The 26,352-nt window shown below is 33.9% G+C and overlaps 1 protein-coding gene across 2 annotated transcripts; it reads left to right on the plus strand.

Annotated features, from left to right (window-relative positions):
* The first annotated feature begins 2,369 nt into the window (after positions 1-2,369).
* On the plus strand, positions 2,370-6,172 carry LOC142634444 (putative leucine-rich repeat receptor-like serine/threonine-protein kinase At2g24130). Of its 2 annotated transcripts, XM_075808737.1 has the most exons (3): positions 2,370-4,255; positions 4,409-5,082; positions 5,515-6,172. In XM_075808737.1, the coding sequence occupies exons 1-3, from the start codon at positions 2,451-2,453 to the stop codon at positions 5,925-5,927; spliced, it is 2,892 nt and encodes a 963-aa protein (XP_075664852.1). In that variant the 5' UTR covers positions 2,370-2,450; the 3' UTR covers positions 5,928-6,172. The 2 variants fall into 2 exon arrangements, with proteins under 2 accessions (XP_075664852.1, XP_075664851.1); XM_075808736.1 differs by having other exon boundaries at positions 2,370-5,082.
* The last annotated feature ends 20,180 nt before the right edge of the window (positions 6,173-26,352 follow it).

The following is a 26,352-nucleotide window of genomic DNA, read 5'->3' on the forward strand; positions in this document are numbered from 1 at the left end:
CAATAGGATGTTAGTGGCCTAAGTCGCTATTGTGTAAACTTCAATTCTTTCATAGTAGATTCAGTTTACCTTGAGGATAGCTAGGTTAAATCCTCCCCAGGTTTTTTACTGGTTTGGTTTTCCTGTGTTATCATATTGTTGTGTTCTTTATTTTCCGCACTTTACAATGATATGATTTATATGTATTAACCTAGATCTGCATAATTTACCTAAGTTAATCACTTGGCTAAATAACTGGTTAATCTGGTTGTGTTTTAAGGAGTCTAAAAACGTACATGTTAAGCAAAACAAGTTTAGCATCCAAGTCCATATTCAAATATTCAAACTCTTTCAGCTTTTCAAGAGAACCTTTTGCAAGTTTTTTATACTTTTCAACCAATTTGTTGGATTCATTGAGCTTAGCAATCAAATCATCCTTTTCAAAAATAAACTTACTCAAATTCTCATGAAACTTCTTACCATTTTTCTTCAAGAGTTTGACATTTGGAATACTAACACCCATAGATTCATGTAATATGTCATCACAATTTTGAGGATTAACACATATAGAGGCATTTTCACAAACACATGGCATGTTACACTCAACAACATCCATAGAAGCATACAAAACACTATCCATGGCAAAACACAAAGGGGTCAAAGATCACACTTAGGTAAAGTGTACCCGCTCTGATACCAATTGAAAGCTCGAATTTGTGTTAAAAACACAAGAGCTGTTTAGACCCTAAATTAATAGATTACGGCTAGATTGCTTTTACTCTAACTTATCTAAGTGCGGAAACAAGAGTAAATGAAGCACAAACAACCGATACTACTCTAGAGCATAAACATGAACAACAAACAATAAAAGTAAAGCACAAAAGTAAGGGAAGAGAGATGCAAACACAAGATAACAAGTCAATGTGTTATCGAAGAGGAAACCGAAGAACTCAGCAAAAAACCTCTCCACCGCCCTTCAAGCGGTAAATCGATCCACTAGACAATAAGTTGTGATACACGAATAACAAGAGACCCTCCAAACCTAATCTACTCAATGTACCTAAGCCCTCCAAGCTCCTACTCCAACAACACTTCTCGGAACCGTGTCTTGTCTAACTTTCCAGATCCTGCAATACGCCTGATTGCATCTGCCAAGCCTCACCGGTTTCTTTTGGCAAATCCCCAAAGCTTCCCAAACTCCAAAACACTCTCTACACTCTGAAAGGGTGTGAGTTGTGTTTGGGTGCAAATCTCTTCTCAAAGTATAACAATGGGAGAGGGAATGAGAAGAAGCTACAGTTATTTCTCACTAAGGATGAGTAGCTCTCTCTCTAAAAGATGGGTGTGTGTATTGTAGAAAACCTATCTAGGGTTTTTCTTTCTGAATGGCTTCACTTACTTTTGTGGGTAATGAGGGTATATTTAGTACGGATGAAAGATACGAAAGTTACACTTAAAAATCCTCCAGGCAGAGAGTTTCATTGGTATCTCGCGGGAAGGCCTTACTCACGAGACACTCGTGAAATCCTCCAGATTGGCTCGACTTTTCAGCTTCTAGCATGTGCTTCTCACGTGACTCTTTCACGGGTTAGCTTCTAGCAAAACACTCGCAAAATTCATTGATTCTTCATTTTATGCTCGATTTTTCACCAACTTAATACTAAACCCAATACAATAATATTCCACAAAATACAAGGAATAAAATAAAACAATTACAATACTTTTTTTCATAGAATAAAGTCAACATAAAATATAGTTGTAAATCACAACTGTACCGTTGTTATTTGGGCATCTTTTTTATGTTTAAGGGGACCAAGGGCGAGGATGTTGATAACGGGTCAGGTTTGATTTTTATGGGCCTAAGTTCTAAAATCAGTCTACCTAGTATTTATATTTTACAAGAAATTTGGGCTGGACAGAAACATCAATATGATCAACTGAATCTCTCATTTTCTGCTAGTAAGAACACAAAATGTCAACTGCCTTTTCCCAATTCGTGCGTGCGCTAATGTGTTATGATGATGGGAATACTAAAATGTCAACTATGTGTTTGAGAATGTGTGCGCTAGTGTGCGTGTGACACAACAAAATTTAATCTGAACTTTAAAATGCGCATGTCCTACTTAAAAGAAGAATGCCATCCACTAATCTTCTGCACTAATTCTTTTATTGTCATCTCAGTGGTAGCCATTTTCGTTGAGTTGAACGTCTACTCATCATGGTTTCAAATACCACAATAGAACAATAAGATAAAAGAGACATTCGTTTAGTCCTCCTACAAATCATTGCACCTATTGAATGTTTCTTGCCAAAAGATCTATTTCCACCTTCACTTAAAGCTATTCCACATTCCCACTATTACCTTTGCTCTCTCTTTGCCCCCAGGCTCTAGCTCCCGACTCTTCCCACTGCTTTCACTTGTTTATTATTATTACTATTCTTATTCAATGTGAAAGTAGGAAAAGAAGGAGATGAGGATTCCACAAAAGAAACATTATTTGGGGTTTCCAATAATATCCACCATGATCTTCATCAAAACCTTAATTTTTCTTCTACTACAACATTTGGCTTTAACATCTAGTTATACATTGTTTGGCCATCACAACCCCCCTCACCACTCTCTGCATACAGATAAGGCTGCTCTCATGGCATTCAAAAAAACCGTAATACATGATCCCAATTCCGCACTTGCTAACTGGGAGGCGGCTGTTGATGTGTGCAACTTCACGGGTGTGACGTGCAACAAAAAACAGCACCGTGTAGCACAACTCAGTCTGAATAAAACTGAACTTGTCGGGCTGCTTTCCCCCATCCTTTCCAATCTCACTGGCGTTCGTATACTAGTGATTGTTGGCAATCACTTGTTCGGAAAAATTCCACCTGAATTTTGCTACCTTAGACGTCTCCACCGTCTCCATATTGAGGGGAACAATCTACATGGTTCAATACCAGACTCCTTTGCCCTTCTTTCCAAACTTACTACACTACTTCTTAACCAAAACAATTTAAGCGGTACACTTCCACCTTCCTTGTTCTCCAACTGCAGTTTGTTACATAACATAGACTTCTCCAACAACTTCCTCACAGGCGAAATTCCAATAGAGATTGGAAATTGTCAAGTTCTATGGAACCTCAATTTATACAGCAATCAATTAACTAGACAACTTCCTTTTTCTTTAGCAAATGCTTCACAGCTGTACAACATAGATGTGGAATACAATTTTCTTTTTGGTGAACTGCCTTCAAATCTTGTTGGGAATCTTCCTGAACTTGCCTTGCTTCACTTATCATATAATAAAATGGTAAGCCATGACAACAACACCAATCTTGATCCATTCTTCATTGCACTTGGAAACTGCACTAAGCTACGGGAGCTTGAATTGGCTGGCATGGGCCTTGGGGGAAGATTGCCTAGTTCCATTGGCCAACTTGGTGTCCAGCTAAACTATTTGTTACTACAGGAAAACCAAATCTTTGGATCAATTCCCCCCAATTTAGCAAATCTTTCTAACCTTTTATTCCTGAATTTGACATACAATCTTCTAAATGGAAGGATACCAGCAGAGATCAGTCAGTTAACAAGCTTACAACAACTTTTCTTATCACACAACCTTTTCACCAGTGCCATTCCTCCAGTACTAGGCAAGTTTTCTTCTCACCTGGGTCTGCTAGATCTATCACACAACCAATTCTCAGGTGAAATCCCAGCAATTCTAGGAAATTTGGTTCGAATAAATTACCTGTTTCTGAACAACAACCTTCTCTCAGGAATGATACCTCCAACTTTGGGACAGTGCATAGATCTGAATGAGCTTGACTTGTCATATAATAGATTGACAGGGAGCATCCCTCCAGAATTGGCAGGTATGCGCGAGATCAGAATTTTTATTAATCTTTCGCATAATCATCTCGAAGGGCCTTTGCCAATCGAGCTCAGCAAGCTAGCAAATGTGCAAGAGGTGGATCTCTCTTCAAATAAACTTACTGGAAGTATCTTTCCTCAGATATCAAGCTGCATTGCTTTGAGAATGATAAATTTCTCAAACAACTCTCTGGAAGGGCGTCTTCCAGAATCCTTAGGGGAACTTAAAAATCTTGAATCCTTTGATGTCTCACGAAACCAATTATCTGGAATGATTCCAATGAGCCTCAATAAAACTCACTCACTCACCTATCTAAATCTTTCACTGAACAACTTTGAGGGATTGATTCCCACTGGTGGCATCTTTGATTCAGTAACAAACATGTCATTCTTGGAAAATCACCGACTTTGCAGGTCAGTCTCCAGTAAAATTCCTGGCATTCCATTTTGCTCTCAAAAGAGACGTTGGTTTCATTCCCGTGTGTTCTTGATTATATTCATATTGGTCATTTTCATAGCAGCATTCTTAACATTAATATGCTGTGTGATTGGATTTCGTCATGTTAGAGTAATTATTCACTCTCAGAAGACTAGAACAGTCAGAAAACCAACTACACCAGAACTAATCCACAATATTCCAAGAATTACCTATAAAGAACTATCAGATGCAACCTCAGGATTTGATGATCAGAGACTAGTTGGGTCCGGTAGCTTTGGACGTGTCTATAGGGGAGTTCTTCCAGATGGTACAGCCATTGCAGTAAAGGTGTTACATTTGCAATCTGGAAACTCAACAAAGAGTTTTAACAGGGAATGCCAAGTCTTAAAGAGGATTCGTCATAGAAACCTGATAAGGATTATAACAGCATGCAGTCTACCTGATTTTAAGGCTCTTGTTCTTCCTTATATGGCAAATGGGAGCTTGGATTGCCGTCTTTATCTGCACTCAGACACTGGTTTGCGTTCAGGTTCATCAGATTTGAGTCTTATCCAGAGGGTCAACATTTGCAGTGATATTGCTGAAGGGATGGCCTATCTGCATCATCATTCCCCTGTCAAAGTCATACACTGTGATCTAAAGCCAAGCAATGTTCTTCTCAACGATGACATGACGGCTCTAGTTTCTGATTTTGGGATCGCAAAATTAGTTATGACAACTGGAGGGGGAAACGGTGCTGCTGCTGAAATGGGAAATTCTACTGCAAATTTGTTATGTGGATCTATTGGATACATTGCACCAGGTATGGATTTCTCCCTTTTCTTTGTATCTAGAAACATTTAAAATGAAACAAAGAAGAATTTCTATTTCTTTGAGCTGGCTTTTAATGTGAATAGAGAAATGTTAATTCTATTGGAGCACATCTAAACTATGCATTGTTAACAAAAAAGGCTATTCAAGAAAAAACGGCTTCCTTTCAAAAATTCTGTACGATCTTGTGGAGAATCAAGGCAGATTATAAACTCACTCATGCATTAACAATAATAGCAAAAACAAGATTATTCAGTCAAGCTTACCTCTTAATAGCAACCTGCATACACTGATCCCACATATCCTGATTATCCTTACTGAATTTGTCGTTCAATTTTTTACCTTCCACACTTTAAAAAATAAATAAATAAATAAATTTAGTGAAAACACAAACCTTTTCACTTTTCAAAATTTTCTAATGCAGAGTATGGGTATGGATCAACCACATCAACAAAAGGGGATGTTTACAGCTTTGGCATTCTAGTGCTTGAGATGGTGACTAGAAAAAGACCAACAGATGACATGTTTGTTGGCGGGCTAAGCCTGCACAGATGGGTGAAGAGTCACTATCATGGAAGGATAGAAAGAGTGATAGATCCTTCTTTGGTAGGAGCTTCCAGAGATCAATCCCCTGAAGTATTGAAAATGTGGGAAGTTGCAATTGGAGAATTGATTGAGTTGGGCATCCTTTGCACACAGGACTCTCCATCTACTAGGCCTTCTATGCTTGATGCAGCTGATGACTTGGATCGCCTCAAGAGATACCTTTGTGGGGATACTACAGCAACCTTCGCCTCCTCTCTTGGAATTTCATCTTCTACTCTAGGCGATGACTAACAGTTCCTCTATATATATATATATATGTACATTCATGGAAATGCCATTTATTTTCTGATCTAGAATTCACCTGTTAAAATGTTTTGACTTACTAACATATTACAACTAAGCTCATTCTTCTGATCTAGACAATCAGAACAGATGGCAGAAACAAGCTGAACCAAATCAATAATTGGTCCAATTGACTATTCAGATGCTTTACATGCCAAGACATCCGCATGAAAGTCTGCAAAATCATCGAAATCCTAAGCTCCAAATGGGTTGTATTCGCCGTAGGAAATGCAAAACATATAAATTACATTTACAAATTAGTTTTGTGAGAGAGTTTCAGTTTAATGATAACTCTTTATCATCAAACCAAGACACCAATTGGTTTTTTGTGTAGGCAGTTATTGAATCTCAAATCTCCTATTCAACCTTCAGAAACTTTACTAATTAAATTAACTGGAACCCACTATTTACAAATTAGTTGATCTATCATCTTGACTAGTAACATCGGCTTCCCACAAATAAATTACAAATACAAACTGCACAATCCAGCAAATATTTAAAAGAAATACAAATTTCAAAACCAAGGACCTTTTTTTCCCCTTTTATATATACATATATATATATATATATATATATATATATATATATATATATTGATAAGGGTATATATGGAATAAGAAATTAAACAATGAAGTGCCAGCAACAAAGGGTAAAACTGACGGCACCAATCCCTGAAGAAGCCGTCGATCTCGAGAAGGGTCCATCTGGAACCTTGAGCCCTACACCAGCAGAAGCTGATGGCTGAGTAGACGAACCCCAGAAAGCTGACGGATACATTTCCATATCAAGCAGATGGATCCCATCAATAGACGGATGGGCATACTGACGAATCCAACGTGGCCTTGCATGGTCTCTACGTATATGGAAACATCTTGCAAACCACGCACAAAGACCCTACCCCATGATTTTTGCCTTCCCAATATGGAAGGTATCCCCAAGATCTCGATGTCATTAACTCCACCTCCTCCCTATAAGGAAAAACCCTGTATTCTTGGTGTGAGAGACCTTGCCTGAAGCGGTGTACCTCAAAAAAGAGAGAGAGTGATATTTGTGGTGTGTTTATTTGGGTGCCTCTCTTTTTGGGTAAGTGGTGTAGAGTCGCCACTTATTTTTTATGTACAAAAAATAAGAAAAACTAAAATACAAATACATGACTAAATTGCTTTGTTTCATTAATTAAATAAAAAATACAAATTTGAAAATTTGAACTTTACATAGCTTTGGGTTCAAGTTACAATCTACCAAAAATACATGACTTTTTGTTCTAGTTACAATCTACCCAAAATAGAAATAAAGATAAAGCTAGATCTACTTAACCAAAAATCTAAATCTGGAGGCTAAGTTACGGAATGGGAAGGTGTTAGGTGATGGAAAATTACATGTTTGTATCGTATACAAAACATATGCAGCGGAAAAATAATGATTCTACTTCATTCACAATTGTTAACATGTACTATGCGAATTTCAGAATTTAAGAACAAGAGAGTGTACCTTGGTGTGGTGAAAATCAAAACCAAAGTCAGTAGTACTTGAGAACACTTTTAATCTTCACTCAAATTCCACTTTACGCCTAAAAAGTGTGGTATCTCAATTAGTTTCAAAGGGAGAATGATAGAGTGTCTCACTCTCACGTACACACCATTTCACAATGATATTTCTCCTTTTTATACATTAAAAATTATGTATGTTTCTCTCCTTATAACTAATTATCTAATTGGGTTAGCCTTTTGGACCTTTCCAATTGGGTTTAAGTGTGTGGTTTGAAGTGGGACTAAAAATGACACTAGCTCCAATGGGCCTTGGGCTTTTCTGTCAACTCTTGACAAGTCCAAAGTTACCATATTTAACTATATTTAATACCACTATATAAATATAGTTACACTCTAAGTCTTATTTATAAATTATATCCCAAGACTTTATTATACATGCGACCCTTTCATAAAATATTCGTAGTAATATAAAGTCATGAATGTAGACTGCCACTTTGTAAATTACTACATCTTATCCTTGAGTATCCGGTTTAATCCTTTAAAATTATTCATCATATATTTATGAGATTCAATTTCATAAATATATACTTTAGTAACTTCTTACCAAAGTGGTTAGGCCTAACTCTCTGAATAACTGAACTCATTAAACTTATCTCAAATGACTATTTTATATCTTTGTTAAGAAACTATGAATTCCATCTTGAGAATATATGTTCCATCAACACTAAATGTTACTGCCCAACATACTGAGGTTTTGACCGTTATTTTAGATCTCACTCTTAATATATCAAAGCAACCTACACGTCATGATCAGGTCCATTATTCTCTCAGGATTAAGAGTTCATGCAAATAGAAGTCGTGAGATTTATTATTCATTTGACAGTCGTTAGGAGAATAATAAATCTTACAGCGGTCCAGTTCAATATGTCTTAACTCTTAAAACATATCAACATATGAACTAGAAATCTTTACTTCCATGATCAAGACAAATCATCTTAGTTGATACGTTATAGTTTTCGCAGATGAAATGCCCAATTTCATCACTGATTATGAACTATAAATTTTGAGTTTACAAAGAACTTGTGACTTATATTTTCTATGAGTAAATCACATAAATCACATACTATGCATATCCTGGACTATATGATAATGTGCAAATATTCACGTTACCATTATTTTAAATAAAAATAAAACAACTTTATTAATCATAACATTAAGTCATACATAATGTCATACATAGCATCATACAATAGGATTTAAGGACACTAATTCTAACAAATTCAACATACTTAAATTCGAATTTAAACAACATCATAACATCAATATCAGTTTTCATCAAACCATAGTTTCAACAACCATGCAGAAAATTAAATGTATATAATCTTCTAACATCATTAAATTATTATCTCTAATTCCAAAACTCACAAAACATGTTATACAGATTCGAAATTGAAGACCGCTCTGATACCAATTGTTGGTTAAATACATGTTTGTATCTTATACAAAACATACGTAGCGGAAAATTAACGATCTACTTCATTCGCAATTGTTAACATGTACTACGCAATTGTTAACGATTTACTTCAAGAACAAAATAATGTACCTTGGTGCGGTGAAATTCAAAAAAAAAAAAAAATCAAAAGTACTCAGGAACACTTTTAATCTTCATTCCAATTCCACTTTACACCCAAGAAGTGTGGTCTCTCAATCAGTTTGTAAAGTGAAAATAATAGTGTCTCACACTCATATACACACCATTTTACAATGATGTCACACACACACACATAAAATTCTGTATGTTTCTCCCTTTGTATCTAATTGATTATCTAATTGGACTAGCTTTTTGGATCTTTCCAATTGAGCTTTAGTGTGTGGCTTGGAGTGGGACCAAAATGGACCAATAAGACACTAGCTCCAATAAACCATGGGCTTTTCTGTCAACTCTTGATAAGTCCAAAGTTACCATTAACTATATTTAATACCACTATATAAATATAGTTGCACTCAATGCCTTATTTACAAATTATATCCTAAGACTTTATTATACATGCAACCCCTTCATAAAATATTCATAGTAATACAAAGTCATGTATGTCGTCTACCACTTTGTAAATTATTACATCTTAACCCTTGAGTACCCGGTTTGATCCTCTATGTCATTCATCATATATTTGTGAAATCCAATTTCATAAATATATACTTTAGTAACTCCTTACTAAAGTGGTTAGGCGTAACACTCTAAATAACCAAACTCATTAAACTTATCTCAAAGGAATATTTTATATCTCCATTAAGAAATTATGAATTCCATCTTTAGAATATATGTTCCATCAACACTAAATGCGGCTGCCTAACATATTGAGGTTTTGATAATATTTTTAGATCTCACTCCTGGTATATTAAAGCAACCTACATTTCATGATCAGGTCCATTATCCTCTCAAAATTAAGAGTTCATGTAAATAGAAGTCGTGAGATTTATTATTCATTTAAGAGTCGTTAGGAGAATAATAAATCTCACAATGGTCTAGTTCAATATGTCTTAACTCTTAAAACATATCAACATATCAACTAGAAGTCTCCACTTCCATGATCAAGAAAAATCTGTTAGGATGTGTGCCCTTAAATCCTATTGTATGATGTTATGTATATTATTATGCATGATATTATGTATGACTTAATGTTGTGTTTAATAAATTTGTTTTGCTATTATCTAAAATAATTGTAACATGAATATTGAGTCATTATCATATAGTCCATGAGATGCATCGTATGTGATTTATGTGAAAAGTTACAGAAGATATAAATCACAAGTTCTTTATAAACTCAGAATTTTGGTTCGTAGTTGGTGATGAAATTGGGCATTTTATCTGCGAAGACTATATAACATATTAACTAAGATGATTTGTCTTGATCATGGAAATGGATATTTCTAGTTGATATGTTGATATGTTTTAAGAGTTAAAACATATTGAATTGGATCGGTGTGAGATTTATTATTCTCCTAACGACTGTCAAATGAATAATAAACTCACGACTTATATTTGCGTGAACTTTTAATCCTGAGAGAATAATGGACTTGATCATGAGGTGTAGGTTACTTTAATATATCAGGAGTGAGATCTAGAGTTACGGTTAAAATCTCAGTATGTTGGCCAACCACATTTAATGTTGGTGGAACATATATTCTCAAGATGAAATTTATAGTCTCTTAACGGAGATACAAAATATTCCCTTGAGATAAGTTTAATGGGTTTGTTATTCAGAATGTTAGGCCTAACTACTCTAGTAAATTGTTGCTAAAGTATATATTTATGAAATTGGATTTCATAAATATATGATGAATAACTTAAAGGATTAAACCGGGTACTCAAGGATAAGATATAGTAATTTACAAAGTAGCAGTCTACATTCATGACTTTGTATTACTACGATTATTTTATGAAGGGGTTATATGTACAATAAAGTCTTGGGATATAATTTATAAATAAGGCCTAGAGTGCAACTATATTTATATAGTGGTATTAAATATAGTTAATGGTAACTTTAGACTTGTCAAGAGTTGACAGAAAAGCTTATGGCCCATTGGAGCTAGAGTTTTATTGGTCCCACTCCAAGCCACACACTTAAGTCCAATTGGAAAGGCCTTAAAGGCCAGCCCAATTAGATAATCGGTTAGACACAAAGGGAGAAACATACAGAGTTTTCTGTAGAGAATTTTGTAAGAACACTATCGCGGAGTGGTGTAAGAAGTGTTAGACACTCCTTGACATTCTCTCCTTGGATCTGATTGAGAGACCACACATCTTGGGCGTTAGTGGAATTGGAGTGAAGATTTAAAGTGTTCCCAAGCGATTTTGATCTTCAGTTTTGAAATTCATTGCTCCAAGGTACACTCTCTCGTTCTCTAATTCTGAAACTTATATAGTACATGTTAACTTTTATGAAAGAAGTAGATCTGTTATTTTTCCGCTGCGCACATGCATTTTTCCATCAAATGGTATTAGAGCGGTCTTCATTTTCATATTTGTTTAACATGTTTTGAGTTTTGGAATTAGTAACAATGATTTCATGTTGTTAGAGAAATAGTTTTCTGCATGTTTGTTGAAATTATTGTTTTTTATAAAAACTGATATTGATGTTATGATGTTGTTTAAATTTTAGTTTAAGTTTGTTAAACTGAACTTTAAGGCTATAGCATCAATGTAATTCAGTTTTGATATTAATTTTTGTTCATGAAAACGTGGAAAAACTGTTTTTGAAAATTCTAAAAAATTTGAAATTCGCGATGCTCGATCGATCGAGCATCGATCGAGCTTCGTGCAATTGATTCTCGATCGATTGAGAATCTGTCGAGGAGAGTTCGAGCTGACAGAAGATTTCTCGATCGATCGAGGATCTGTCGAGAATCGATCGAGCTTCGTAGAACTTTTTCTCGATCAATCGAGAATCTATCAAGGATTGATTGAGCAACCAAAACTTTTCTCGATAGATCGAGGAACATCCTCGATCGATCAAGGACTGTGGATTCAAAATTTTTCCAAAGTGTTTTTACATATATAAAGAGCAAGGCAATGTGTAGTTAGTTTATTCATGTTTTAAATTTAAAAACCTTCATCTTAAAACATCTAGTGGCAGAGAGATACAAGGGTTGGATCTCACGGCCTCCATTGTTGGTTCATAGTAGTGTGAAATATATACTTTGTCTTTGCCTCGAGCTTAGCATTCCATACGAAGAGTATTTATTTTATGGTCCTGCAAGATTAAATTTCTTGGTTTATAGTGGTTTGATCAAACGTCTTGTCTTAGCTTCGAGCTTTGCATTCCATGCGGAGGGTGTTTGTATCATGGTACTACAAAATAAGCCTGTTAAAGGGATGAAATGTGGCTACACATTATTCTAGACAATGGTATACACTAGACTAAGTATTATAGTATTCTCTATGCTGAGTTCTTACTAATATTACTTAGATGCTAAATGTAAAACGGCATATTATTAGTGTTTGATAAGAGTTATCATGATAGCACTAATAATGAGAATAGTTCTCAATCAATCATAGTATTTAATGTTTACTCTATGCTGAGGAATATTAAATATGGGATTGGGTTGTTGTTGCATATATTATGTTATGGTTTTATTAAGGTTCCATACTATATGTTTATATGCTAAATTGATAATGTCCAGTTTACTTATTATATTCATGTTTATTATTTTTAGATTTGAACATAGCATCATTTAGCCCACTTGTTTCTATTCTTAATCAAAACAAACTGACTGGATCTAACTATGTTGACTGGAAAAGAAATTTGGACATTATTTTAACAGCTGGAGAGCACAAATATGTGCTTACTCAACCATGTCCTAGCTTTCCTTCATTAGATGCTCCTCTTGAGAAAAAACAACGATATAATCGTTGGCAGAAATATAATGAAATGGCCAAGTGCTATATCCTAGCATCCATCTTAAATGTTCTACAGCATCAAATGTCGGATGTACAACTTGCTTCGGACATTATGCATAGTCTGAAGGAGATGTTTGGTAAGCAAGGTCGTTCAGCAAGGCAAGAAACCATGAGGCAAATTTATAATACCAAAATGGTTGAAGGTACTTCAGTGAGAGAGCATTGTCTTACAATGATCTCTAATCTGAATACATTAGAGGTTTTAGGTGCTGACATTGATGGAGAATCCCAAGTGGATATGATACTCCAATCACTATCGGAATCATTCAAGGAATTTAGACAAAATTATAATATGAACGAAAAGGTTTATTCTTTGTCTGAATTAATGAATGAATTGGTAGCGATGGAAGGCATCTTTGGTACTTCTAGTGTTGAAGCCAATGTTGGTGAAGCTTCTACTTCTCAACCTAAGTCGAAAGGCAAGGGTAAGAAGAAGAAAAAGGACTTCACTAAGCAAGAGAGTAAACAAATTGCCTTGGGAGTTGCCGACAAAGGAAAGAAGCTCAAAGGAAAGTGTTTCCATTGTGGTGAGAAAGGACATTGGAAGAGAAATTGTCCAAAGTTTAAGGCTGCCAAGAATAAGGGTATAAAAACTTTCTTTCTTCTTGAAATATGTTTGGTACAGAATCCCACAGATTCCTGGTGTATGGATTCAGGTTGTACTAATCATATCTGCAATTCTTTGCAGGGGTTTCAAGAGACCAAAAAGCTGAATGAAGGAGAATTGTTTCTTACCTTAGCAGATGGGAGTAGATTTCCAGTTGCATTTGTTGGAGTGCTTAATTTGTGCTTTGAGTCTAGAGTTTTAATATTGAAAAATTGTCTTTATGTACCTAATGTTTGTAGGAATTTAATTTCTGCAACTTCTTTAGGTAAAGATAGATATTGTGTTATCCTTAAAGACAATGTTGTAATAAAGAAGGGTAAAGTGTTTATTGTTCTGGCAATATTGATGATGGTCTTTATATTTTAACTCCTGATAAGCATGAATTATACAATTCTGAATTAGATAATAATTCACATGTGAAATCATTAAAGAGAAAGTTTCCTTCTACTAATGAAGCATATCTTTGGCACTTGCGTTTGGGTCATGTTAATTCAAACAAAATTCAAAGACTTATCAAAGATGGACTCTTACAGCCAATGGACTTTGGTGAATTTTCAGTTTGTGAATCGTGTTTGAAAGGTAAAATGACCAAACGAACTTTTAATGCAAAAGGTAGAAGAGCCCAAGAGTTGCTTGAATTAGTACATTCAGATGTATGTGGTCCTATGTCAATCCAAGAAAGAGGTAGTTATGAGTATTTCATCACCCTCACTGATGATTACTCTAGATTTGGTTATGTGTACCTAATGAAACGGAAATCTGAAACTTTTGACAAGTTCAAAGAGTTTAGGGCTGAAGTTGAGAATCAATTGGGTAAACGCATAAAGGCCATTCGATCTGATCGAGGTGGCGAATACCTTCTTGGTGATTTTAAGGATTACTTGACTGAAAATGAGATTATATCCTAGTTGACTGCACCTAGAACTCCACAACAAAATGGTGTAGCAAAAAGAAGGAATATGACTCTTTTAGATATGGTTAGATCCATGATGAGTAATTTGATTCTACCAATTTCTTTTCGGGGATATGCCTTAAGTATTGCAATGTATTTTCTGAATTTAGTACCTTCGAAGTCTATTCCTAAAACACCTGTAGAGTTGTGGAATGGGCGTAAGCCTAGTATGAGACATCTCCATATTTGGGGTTGTCCAGCACATGTGTTAAAAGGAAAGTCTGACAAGTTACAGTCTAAAACATAAGTGGTTTTCTTTGTAGGCTATCCAAAAGGAATAGTTGGAGGATTATTCTATAGTCATAAGGATAACAAAGTGTTTGTTAGCACAAATGTCAAATTCTTGGAAAATGACTATATGAATAATTTTACTCCTAGAAGTAAAGTTGTCTTGGCTGAAATGAATGAACTTGTAGTTAAACAACCAATGGATGAAACTAGGGATGATGTAGTTGTATTGGATACACCACAAGATACTATTCATGAGATGTCTAGTACACAAGTGCCTCGTCGTAGTGGGAGAATTGTTTGGCCTCCTGTGAGATTCATAGGTTTGGGAGAAACTTATGAAGCTATCTCTGAAGAGGCTGAATTGGATCCTTACACTTATGATGAAGCAATAAATGATATAGATGCACATCATTGGGTCAATGCTATGAAATCTGAATTGGATTCCATGTATTCCAATCAAGTTTGGGATCTTGTAGAGGCACCTGATGGCATTAAACTGGTTGGTTGCAAATGGGTTTACGAGAGGAAGAAAGGGATAGATGGAAAGGTTGAAACCTTTAAAGCAAGACTAGTGGGGAAAGGGTATACACAAAAAGAAGGCATTGACTATGATGAACCTTTTTCACCAGTAGCCATGCTTAAATATATCAGAATTCTCTTATCCATTGTTGCTCATTATAATTATGAGATTTGAAAAATGGATGTCAAGACTGCATTTCTAAATGGCAATCATGAAGAAGAAATCTACATGTTGCAACCGAAAGGTTTCATAGCAAAGAACCAAGAGCACATGGTGTGCAAGTTAAAAAGGTCCATTTATGGACTTAAGCAAGCATCTAGGTCATGGACCATCAAATTTGATCAAGCAATCAAGTTATTTGGTTTTGAACAAAATCTTGATGAACCATGTGTGTACAAAAGACATCAAGATAAAGTAGTAATGTTCCTAGTGCTTTATGTTGATGACATTCTACTCATTGGAAATGATGTAGGAGTAATGTCATCAGTAAAAGTTTGGTTGTCAAGCCAATTTGATATGAAGGACTTGGGCGAAACTAACTATACTCTAGGGATCAAGCTTTGGCGAGATCGAAAGAATAGGATGTTAGGTTTGTCACAAATTGGATATATAGATAAGGTTCTAGAATGGTTTAGTATGCAAAACTCCAAGAAAGGATTACTTCCTTTTAGACATGGAGTTCCTCTGTCTGATGACCAAATGCCTAAGACTCAAGAGGAAGAAAACATTGATGAGACAGGTTCCTTATGCTTCTGCGGTAGGAAGTCTCATGTATGCCATGCTTTGTACTAGGCTAGATATTTGTTATTCAGTTGGCATGGTCAGCCGATATCAATCAAATCTAGGACCAAAACATTGGCAAGTTGTAAAGCATATTCTTAAGTATCTACAGAGAACGAGAGATTATATGCTTGTTTACCGTTGTGAGGATTTGATTCCCATTGGTTATACAGATTCAGATTTTCAGTCAGATCTAGATTTCAGAAAATCCATGTTGGGATGTGTTTTCACCTTGGGAGGTGGAGCCATAAGTTGGAGGAGTGTTAAGCAGTCTTGTATTGCCAACTCCACCACGGAAGCCGAATATGTTGTTGCTTGTGAGGCAGCAAAGGAGGCTGTTTGGCTCAAGAAATTCCTTTATGATCTTGGTGTTATGAGAATTGAGCAAGTTCCTATTACATTGTTCTGCGACAATAGTGGAGTGGTTGCATAATCCAAAGATCCAAGGAATCACAAGAAAGGAAAGCACATTGAGAGAAAGTATCATATCATTCGAGACATTGTTGCTCGTGGAGATGTGGTTGTAGTTGATACGTTACAGTTTTCGCAGATAAAATGCCCAATTTCATCACCGACTACGAACTATAAATTCTGAGTTTACAAAGAACTTGTAACTTATATCTTCTATGATTAAATCACATAAATCACATACTATGCATATCATGGACTATATGATAATGTCCAAATATTCATGTTACCATTATTTTAAATAAAAATAAAACAACTTTATTAATCATAACATTAAATCATACATAATGCCATACATAGCATCATACAATAGGATTTAAGGGTACTAATCCTAACAAATTCAACATACCTAAATTCAAATTTAAACAACATCATAACATCAATATTAGTTTTCATCAAACCATAGTTTCAACAGCCATGCAGAAAATTAAATATATATAATCTTCTAACATCATGAAACTATTATCTCTAATTCCAAAACTCACAAAACATGTTATACAGATTCGAAATTGAAGACCGCTCTGATACCAATTGTTGGTTAAATACATGTTTGTATCGCATACAAAACCTACGCAGCGAAAAATTAACGATCTACTTCATTCACAATTGTTAACATGTACTACGCAATTGTTAACGATCTACTTCAAGAATAAGAGAGTGTACCTTGGTGCGGTGAAATTAAAAAAAAAAAAAAAAAAAAAAAAAAAAAAAAAAAAGATCAGAAGTACTCGAGAACACTTTTAATCTTCACTCTAATTCCACTTTACACCCAAGAAGTGTGGTCTCTCAATTAATTTGTAAAGTGAGAATAATAGTGTCTCACACTCATATACACACCATTTTACAATGATGTCACACACACACACATAAAATTTTGTATGTTTCTCCCTTTGTATCTAATTGATTATCTAATTGGACTAGCCTTTTGGATCTTTCCAATTGGGTTTTAGTGTATGGCTTGGAATGGGACCAAAAGGGACTAATAAGACACTAGCTCCAATAAGCCTTGGGCTTTTTTGTCAACTCTTGACAAGTCCAAAGTTACCATTAACTATATTTAATATCACTATATAAATATAGTTGCACTCTAGGCCTTCTTTATAAGTTATATTCTAAGACTTTATTATACATGCAACCCCTTCATAAAATATTCATAGTAATACAAAGTCATATATGTCGGCTACTACTTTGTAAATTACTACATCTTAATCCTTGAGTACCCGGTTTAATCCTCTATGTCATTCATCATATATTTATGAAATCCAATTTCATAAATATATACTCTAGTAACTCCTTACTAAAGTGGTTAGGCGTAACACTTTGAATAACCAAACTCATTAAACTTATCTCAAAGGAATATTTTATATCTCTATTAAGAGATTATGAATTCCATCTTTAGAATATATGTTCCATCAACACTAAATGTGGCTGCCCAACATACTGAGGTTTTAATCATATTTTTAGATCTCATTCTTGATATACCAAAGCAACCTACATTTCATAATCCGGTCCATTATCCTATCAAGATTAAGAGTTCATGTAAATAAAAGTCGTGAGATTTATTATTCATTTAACAGTCATTAGGAGAATAATAAACCTTACAGCGGTCCAGTTCAATATTCCTTAACTCTTAAAACATATCAACATATCTACTAGAAGTCTCCACTTCCATGATCAAGAAAAATCTGTTAGGATGTGTGCCATTAAATTTTATTGTATGATGCTATGTATGTTATTATGTATGATATTATGTATGACTTAATGTTGTGTTTAATAAAGTTGTTTTGCTATTATCTAAAATAATGGTAACATGAATATTGAGACATTATCATATAGTCCATGAAATGCATAGTATGTGATTTATGTGAAAAGTCATAGAAGATATAAATCACAAGTTCTTTGTAAACTTAGAATTTTATTTCGTAGTTGGTGATGAAATTGGGCATTTCATCTGCGAAGACTATAACATATCAACTAAGATGATTTGTCTTGATCATTGTTGTAGAGACCTGAATCATCAGAAAAGGAGTTTAATTTTTAGAATATGTATTAAAAACGCGTCTACGTGCAAGTCCCGGCTCAAAAAATCTAAAAAATGAGTCCAAAATGGACTAGAACTCAAACACAAGACCGGCACCCTAAAGGGCCATTCAGCAATCTTGGAGTGTCGATCAACACTTCTTAAGTGCGATTGGCACAAATTATGGGCACGGCCCATGGGCTCCTAGATTGAGATAAATCTGATCCTTTTCAATTTTTTAGAGATAAGAACACATCCCAGTTCGTATTCTAATCATTCAGCTAATTTTTCAAATATCCCAGCCTCTATAAATAGGGGAGGCCTCTTAAAATTCAAGACACTTTTTTCACACTTTTGGATCCCCTTCTTTCTGGCTCTTCTCTTCTTTTCTTTTCCTTCTTATGTTAAAGATGTTTTGGAGGCTCTTGCCTTAGGAATTTCTTTTCTGTTAGCAAAATATTTTAGGCTTCAAAGAGAATTGAATAAATTTCTTTAAGTCCTAAAATATATTTTCACTAATAAGAGCACGCTCATGCAAGAGGTAGTTTATTTCTTTCCTTCTTTTTTTGTGTTCCTTTCTATTGTTTGATGATGCATGAATAGGTTTAGGATGTTTTTATTATTTATGATTTCTGATGTAATTGCCATGTGTTGATTAAGATTTTCTTTAAATATGTTTTTAATAGATTTTTGTTGTTATGATTTCTCTCTTGAATCTCAAAATCTACTAATTATCAAAATTCTCTTTAAATTGAAAACTGGTCTGAATTTTTCTGATATGATTTTTTTTTTTACACATAAAAACTGATTTGTATTTCCATCATATACATATCTGATTTTTTTAATTCTTAAAACTAATCTGTATTTTCATTAAATACAAATTTGATTTTTTAAAACACACAAAACTGGTCTGTATTTTCATTAAATACAGATATGATTTTTTTAAGAACATTTTCCTTGTCACAAAATAACAGATTTTAAAATTTAAAAAAAGAAGTTAAAAGTTAAGTTGATTTTTGATTGATGCATGTAACATAAATTTATTCATGAGTGTATTTCCTCTTCTAGAAAAGTCTTTTTCTTATTTTAGTCATAAAAAAATAGATCTGATTTTTATCTACAAATCTAGATTTTCTTGTTCAAAAAACAGATATGATTTTTCTTAATAAAAATCACCATTTTTAAATTTTCTCCAAAACATATCTGATATTTTTTAGCAAAAACCTTGTTCTTTCTTTATATAAAAAAGATATGATTTTCTTTACAAAAATAATTTTTTTATCAACACAAAAACAAATCTAGTTTCTTTTTTTTAATGAATCAAATCAATTTTTTTTTAATTTACAAAAACAGATCTGAATTTTTTCTAAAAAAGAGGATATATTCATAAGATAGATTTATGTGAGTTAGTTTTGGTCAAGTATGTCATGTATGTTCAACATATCATTCACATCATGCAAAAAGGGTACATTGTGTTAGGATGTGTGCCCTTAAATCCTATTGTATGATACTATGTATGACATTGTGTATTACTTAATTTTGTAATTAATAAAGTTGTTTTATTATAATCCAAAATAATGGTATCATGAATATTGGGCATTATCATATAGTCCATGAGATGCATAGTATGTGATTCACATGAAAAGTCACAGAATATATAAATTACAAGTTCTTTGTAAACTCATAATTATAGTTCATAGTTAGTGATGAAATTGAACACTTTATCTGCGAAGACTATAACATGTCAACTAAGATGATTTTTCTTGATCATGGAAGTGGAGACTTCTAGTTGGTATGTTGATATCTTTTAAGAGTTAAGACATATTGAACTGGACCGCTGTGAGATTTATTATTCTTCTAACGACTGTCAAATGAATAATAAATCTCACGACTTATATTTACATGAACTCTTAATCCTGAGAGAATAATAGATTTGATCATGAAGTGTAGGTTGCTTTGATATATCAGGAGTAAGATCTAAAGTAATGGTCAAAACATCAGTATGTTAGACAACCACATTTAGTGTTGATAGAACATATATTCTCAAGATGGAATTCATAATCTCTTAACGGAGATACAAAATATTCCCTTGAGATAAGTTTAATGGGTATGATTATTCAAAGTGTTAGGCCTAACCACTTTAGTAAGGAGTTACTAAAGTATATATTTGTGAAATTGGACTTCATAAATATATGATGAATAACATAGAGGATTAAACCGAGTACTGAAGGATTAAGATGTAGCAATTTACAAACTGGCAGTCTACATTCATGACTTTGTATTATTATGAATATTTTATGAAGGGGTTGCATGTACAATAAAGTCTTGGGATATAATTTATTAATAAGGCCTAGAGTGCAATTATATTTATATAGTGGTATTAAATATAATTAATGGTAACTTTGGACTTGTCAAGAGATGATAGAAAAGTCCAAGGCCCATTGGAGTTAGAGTCTTATTTGTTCCCTTTAGGTCCCACTCCAAGCCACATACTAAAACCTAATTGGAAAGGCCCAAAAGGCTAGCCCAATTAAATAATCAGTCATAAGGAAAGAAACATACAGAATGTTTTGGTAAGAATATGAAATGGTGTGTATGTGAGTGTGAGACACTCTATTATTCTCCCTTTTGAAGAACTAATTGAGAGACCACACTTCTTGGACGTAAAGTGGAATTAGAGTGAAGATTAAAAGTGTTCCCAAGTACTTCTAATCTTAGTTTAAATTTCATCGCACCAAGGTACGCTTTCTTGTTCTTGAATTCTGAAATTTGCATAGTATGTGTTAACAATTTCGAATGAGGTAGATCCGTTAATTTTCTCATGCGTATGTTTTGTATGCGATACAAACATGTATTTAACCAACACATTAGTTATTAGAGTCTAGAAGACCAGACTCTGTCTGGGCAGAATAGGTGCCTAACACCTTCACATTCCGTAACCTAGCCTCCGAACTTAGTTCTTTTGGATAGGTAGACCTGTGCTTTTTCATTCTTTTTTATCTTTGGGTATTTTGTAATTAGGACAAAAAGCCATGTATTCTTTTAGTAGGTTGTAACTAAGACTCAAAGCCTTGTAAGATTCAATTTATCAAGACTGTATTTATTTCTATTCAATCAATGACAATGAAGTATTTTGATCATGTAATTTTGTATTTATTTTTTGTTATTTTTTCGTATAAAAAAATAAGTGGCGACTCTACACCACTTACCCAATAAGAGAGGTGCCTTGAAAAAGCACCCAAATCTCTTTTTTGAGAGCACCTTCTCAAGAAGTGCAGTCTCTCACAAAGCCCTTTATTAAAAACCAAAAAAAAAAAAAAAGGTTAGTATGTAGACCTTAAATAATTTGAATACTCAATTTAAATCTAAATATATGCAACATATATAATATTAAACTTACACTGTGAGAGGCCTCGCTTGAAGCGGTTCTCCTCAAAAAAGAGAGATTTTTGTGGTGTGCTTTTTAGGGTACCTCTCTTTTTGGATAAGTGGTGTGGAGTCGCCACTTATTTTTTTATGTACAAAAAATAAGAAAAACTAATTAAAAATAAAATACATGATTGAATTGCTTCGTTTCATTGATTGCATAAAAAAAAAAATACAATTTTGAAAATTTTGAACTTTACATGGCTTTAGGTCTCAGTTAGAATGTACCAAATATACATGGCTTTTGTCCTAATTACAATCTACCAAAATTAAAAACAAAAAGATAAAACTAGATCTACTTAACCAAAAATCTAAATCAGGGGGCTAGGTTATAGAAAGAGAAGGTGTTAGGCACTCATTTCGTCCAAACGGAGTCTGGTCTTCTAGACTCTTAACCAATGTATCATTTTATGCATGTCATGAATGATATGTTGAACATGTGAAATAAACTAAATCACACAAAACCATTTATGAATGTATCCTCTTTTTGTTTAAAAAAATCAAGTCTGCTTTAATGATTAGAAAAAATTAATTTTGAAAAATCAGATCTGATTTTGCATATGTAAAAAGAATGGTTTTTGAAGAGAAAATTCAGATATGTTTTTGTATGTGTAAAAAGAAGGTTTTTTGAAGAGAAAATTCAGATCTGTTTTTTGTATGTGTAAAATGAAGGATTTTTGAAGCGAAAATTCAGATTTTTTTTAAGAGATAAAAAAATGGTTTTGAATTTTGTAAAAGATCAGATCTATTTTGGTGCTGATAAAAAAATGGTTTTTTTATATAACTGAAAAAAGCAGATATGTTTTTATATTTGAAAAAGATATATATATATATATATATATATATATATATAGAGAGAGAGAGAGAGAGAGAGAGAGAGAAGATCTCATTCAGAAAATAATTCCATGCTACATGACTCAAAACAAAAAAACAACAATTCATAATCTCTTTCTTTATTTCAAAAATCTGCATGCATTAAAAAATAAAATCTGTATCGAAAAAAGATACAAGATCCGTTTTTATTTTAAGAAAAATTTATATCTACATCTAAGGAAGATGTAGATCCATTTTGTTTTAAATAAAAATTCAGATCTGCATCCAAGAAGATGTAGATCCATTTTATTTTGAAGAAAAACTAGTTTATTACACGCAAATTTCTAAAACTAAGAAATAGATTACGGTAACAATAAAAGAATCAAGAGTATATTTTAATAATCTAAACTAACAAATCAAAACATGAATATTTAGAAACAAGAAAGCATGCATCATCGTGATTAGAGAAACATTACGAACAAAAGGGTTAGAAAGCAACCTCTTGCATGAGCACTCTTTTACTTGAGAGGATGTTTTAAGGTTCAAAGAAACTTATCTAGTTCTCTTTGAAACCTAAAAACCCTAAATCTTGTAGCAAATCTCATAGAGGATCAAAGAATATCAACACTCTTTAAGTCTCAAATCATATACCTCTCAGAGCGTTAAAAAAAAAAAAGGTGCTAAATTATGAGACCCGGACTCTATTTATAGAGGCCAAAAATCTCTAAAAAATAGGCACGGATGATTAGGATGTGAATCCGGACTCATCCTTTTGTGAAAAGATCGAAAAAAAGTGTGCATTATCGTCACCCAAAGGCCATTGGGCCAAAGCCCAACAAGGTGCGATTCGGCACTCCAAAAGTGCCGAATTGGCTCTTGGATGCCAAACGTGCTTTTGTGTTCAGGTGCCATTTGGACTCTCTTTCTAGGGTTTTTTGACCGATCCTTGTATCTAGACATGTTTTCATCCTCTGTCCATAATTTTTTTTATCTCTTTTCTAGATAATTCAGGCTTTTTAAGAACAATTATCTTGTGGATAAATTCCTTAAAATAAATACTGATAAAGTTCAAATTATCCACAATTTTATTGTTATCCAATCATCCATTTTATTCCTATGCATGCAACCCTATTTTAAACACTAATTATCAACCAATCATAAAATTATTTAATTAATTTTAATTGTTTGACCAATCAAAATTAATTTAAATTAATCGTGTGTGGTCGACTCTTCCTAGACACAATGCATATGGACCATGCAAACTTGATCATGCGATATCTTTCGATCCAATAGTTCGATTTAGAATCCGGACACACCATTGTGATCGTTAGAATCTTAAGATCATTGTTATAATATGCAATGAATGAATTGATGCATGCAATGCAAGAACAAATTGATGCATATGATTCAAAGACAAATGATGCATGTAATGCAAGAATGATTTTTGGTACATAGATGGTCACTCCAGTCATCTTCCTTAATTAAATCATGGGTGCAAAATCGAGTGTCTACATACACAAAGAATTACATACCTTCTGTTGATCAAAAGTAAAGGTCCAACCACCTCCCCTCATAGGACTAATGTCAATTTATAACTACTCCAAAAACCATGACCAACTGTCCTTGTTCTCACCCTCACAAATAGCAAATGCTATTGGGTTCATCTTGTCATTCCCATTAATCCCAACAGCCACCAATAATTGCCCCTTCAAAAACCCTCTTAAATGACAAGCATCAAGACTAATAATTGGCCTACATTCCTCCATAAATCCAATTCTACAAGCAGCTAGACACATATACATTCGTTTGAAGTGCAGTGTGGATGTCTGTAGAATAATTTTAGTTGTGGTGCTTGGATTAGAAGATCTCAGCTCTTCACAATAATCTACCTTGCAGAAACCATCCTACTATGAAAAGCCCTAGAACATGTATGTTTTCCATTATAGCTTTTCACTAGCAAAGAGTTTTCTTCATGGTCCCATGAGGCATAAATATACCACTTAAAATTCTCACGTTTGTAACTCACCTTGTGAGATTCATTCTTAACAATTAACAATGGATATCTGTACTTGATTCTATAAGACTACACAGCCCTCTTAAACTCCTTATGGTCACTAAACAACATTCCCTTCATAAAAACAGGGTTGGGCATATCCACCTTAGCCCTAAACTCAGCGTACATAGGGTGTTCTTCATCATCCTTAGAGTTGACAAGTGTGCACAAGATTTTAGGGTGTCCATTGTCACTTTCTCCACTTTTTATATTATGCTCCTCATCACTAAAGTAAGTGGGTGCCCAATTTGATTTGTTTTTCTCAAAAGGCTTTAGGTTGGATTGGTCAGTGTGAGTGGATGGGAGAATATGGAAGGATGGGTCAATAGGGGAGGGTGGTCTTTCATATCTATCAAATTCACTAATACCTACCAAGTCATCATAGTTCACATTAAAAAAAAAAAATTGCCATCTTCTCCAATTCTTTCATCACCTTCTTTATGAAATTCATGCTCATCATCACCTTCATTACCTTGATCCTCATAAACTTATTCCTCAACAACTTCTTCAATATGTTTTTCATATATGTGTGTTAACCTTTCAAGTGCAAACTCTAACCAATCATGTATGGCTCTAACATCACCATCTTCTTTAAATGGACACAAGCCCTTATGAAGTTCCATTTGAGGAATTTGGTAAAAAACATTCATGCCACATTTGTAATACGAAGATTTTTGGCATACTTGCGCATATCAAAAATAGCAAAAGTATCAAGATCAACATCTGAGACCCTTGTTTCAATCCCTCTAGCATATTCAACATGTGCATTACCATGTGTAATGAATACCTTTCCATGATGTAAAGACATATCAAATGGTTGATCCATATTCAATGCTTTGCACACATATATAAATGCATTACTAAAAGATAACATTTAATTAATACATTACTAAAATATAATACACATGTAAATACAACAAAACATACAGACAGACAGAAGGCATAAAGCACAACAAAGGGACCACTAAGTTGGACCTTACCATAATATACACACAGCTCATTATCACCCAAGAAGCTGACCCACCAAAATTAAAGATCAATAAAGTAACCGAACTAGACAAAATACAATTATAACCATTGACAACAAAGTTCTACAAAATCCTTTAAAAAAACTAGTCTCAATCAACAATATCAAAGTGCTACAAAAACCCAAAAATATTTTTAAAAAATCAACAAACTTCAGCATAAACACACACACAGTTCCAATAGAGAAACAGATGAGTTTATCAAACGCAGCAAATCTAATCAACAAAAACTCCAAAAATCCATCACCCAAAATATTTAACAAAAACCCCCCAACAAACCCAATCAACAAGATCAGTGACAATAGCCAAATATGAAAGAGAGAGAGAGAGTGAGAGATAGTGAAGAACAGCTCACTATCAATGTAGTCATCGTTGTCGTTGCCGCCACTGTCTGGATCTTTCAACAATGGATTCAGGAGGCAAGCTAATGGCTAAGGTTCTACCAAGTTGAGGAGATTAGTAAGGTCTGGCCATTGGATTCATGCAAGCTGGGAGGGAGCTACCTTTCATGGGTTTTGATTTGGGATT

The sequence above is a fragment of the Castanea sativa genome, chromosome 5 (assembly GCF_040712315.1).
Source record: "Castanea sativa cultivar Marrone di Chiusa Pesio chromosome 5, ASM4071231v1".
NCBI lineage: Eukaryota > Viridiplantae > Streptophyta > Magnoliopsida > Fagales > Fagaceae > Castanea > Castanea sativa.

Bases quoted from the DNA above. Each gene is read 5' to 3' on its own strand.
- LOC142634444 (XM_075808736.1), top strand. From the start codon at position 2,451: ATGAGGATTCCACAAAAGAAACATTATTTGGGGTTTCCAATAATATCC. The intron at 5,083-5,514 runs GTATGGATTTCT...TTTCTAATGCAG, and splicing joins TATTGGATACATTGCACCAG to AGTATGGGTATGGATCAACC.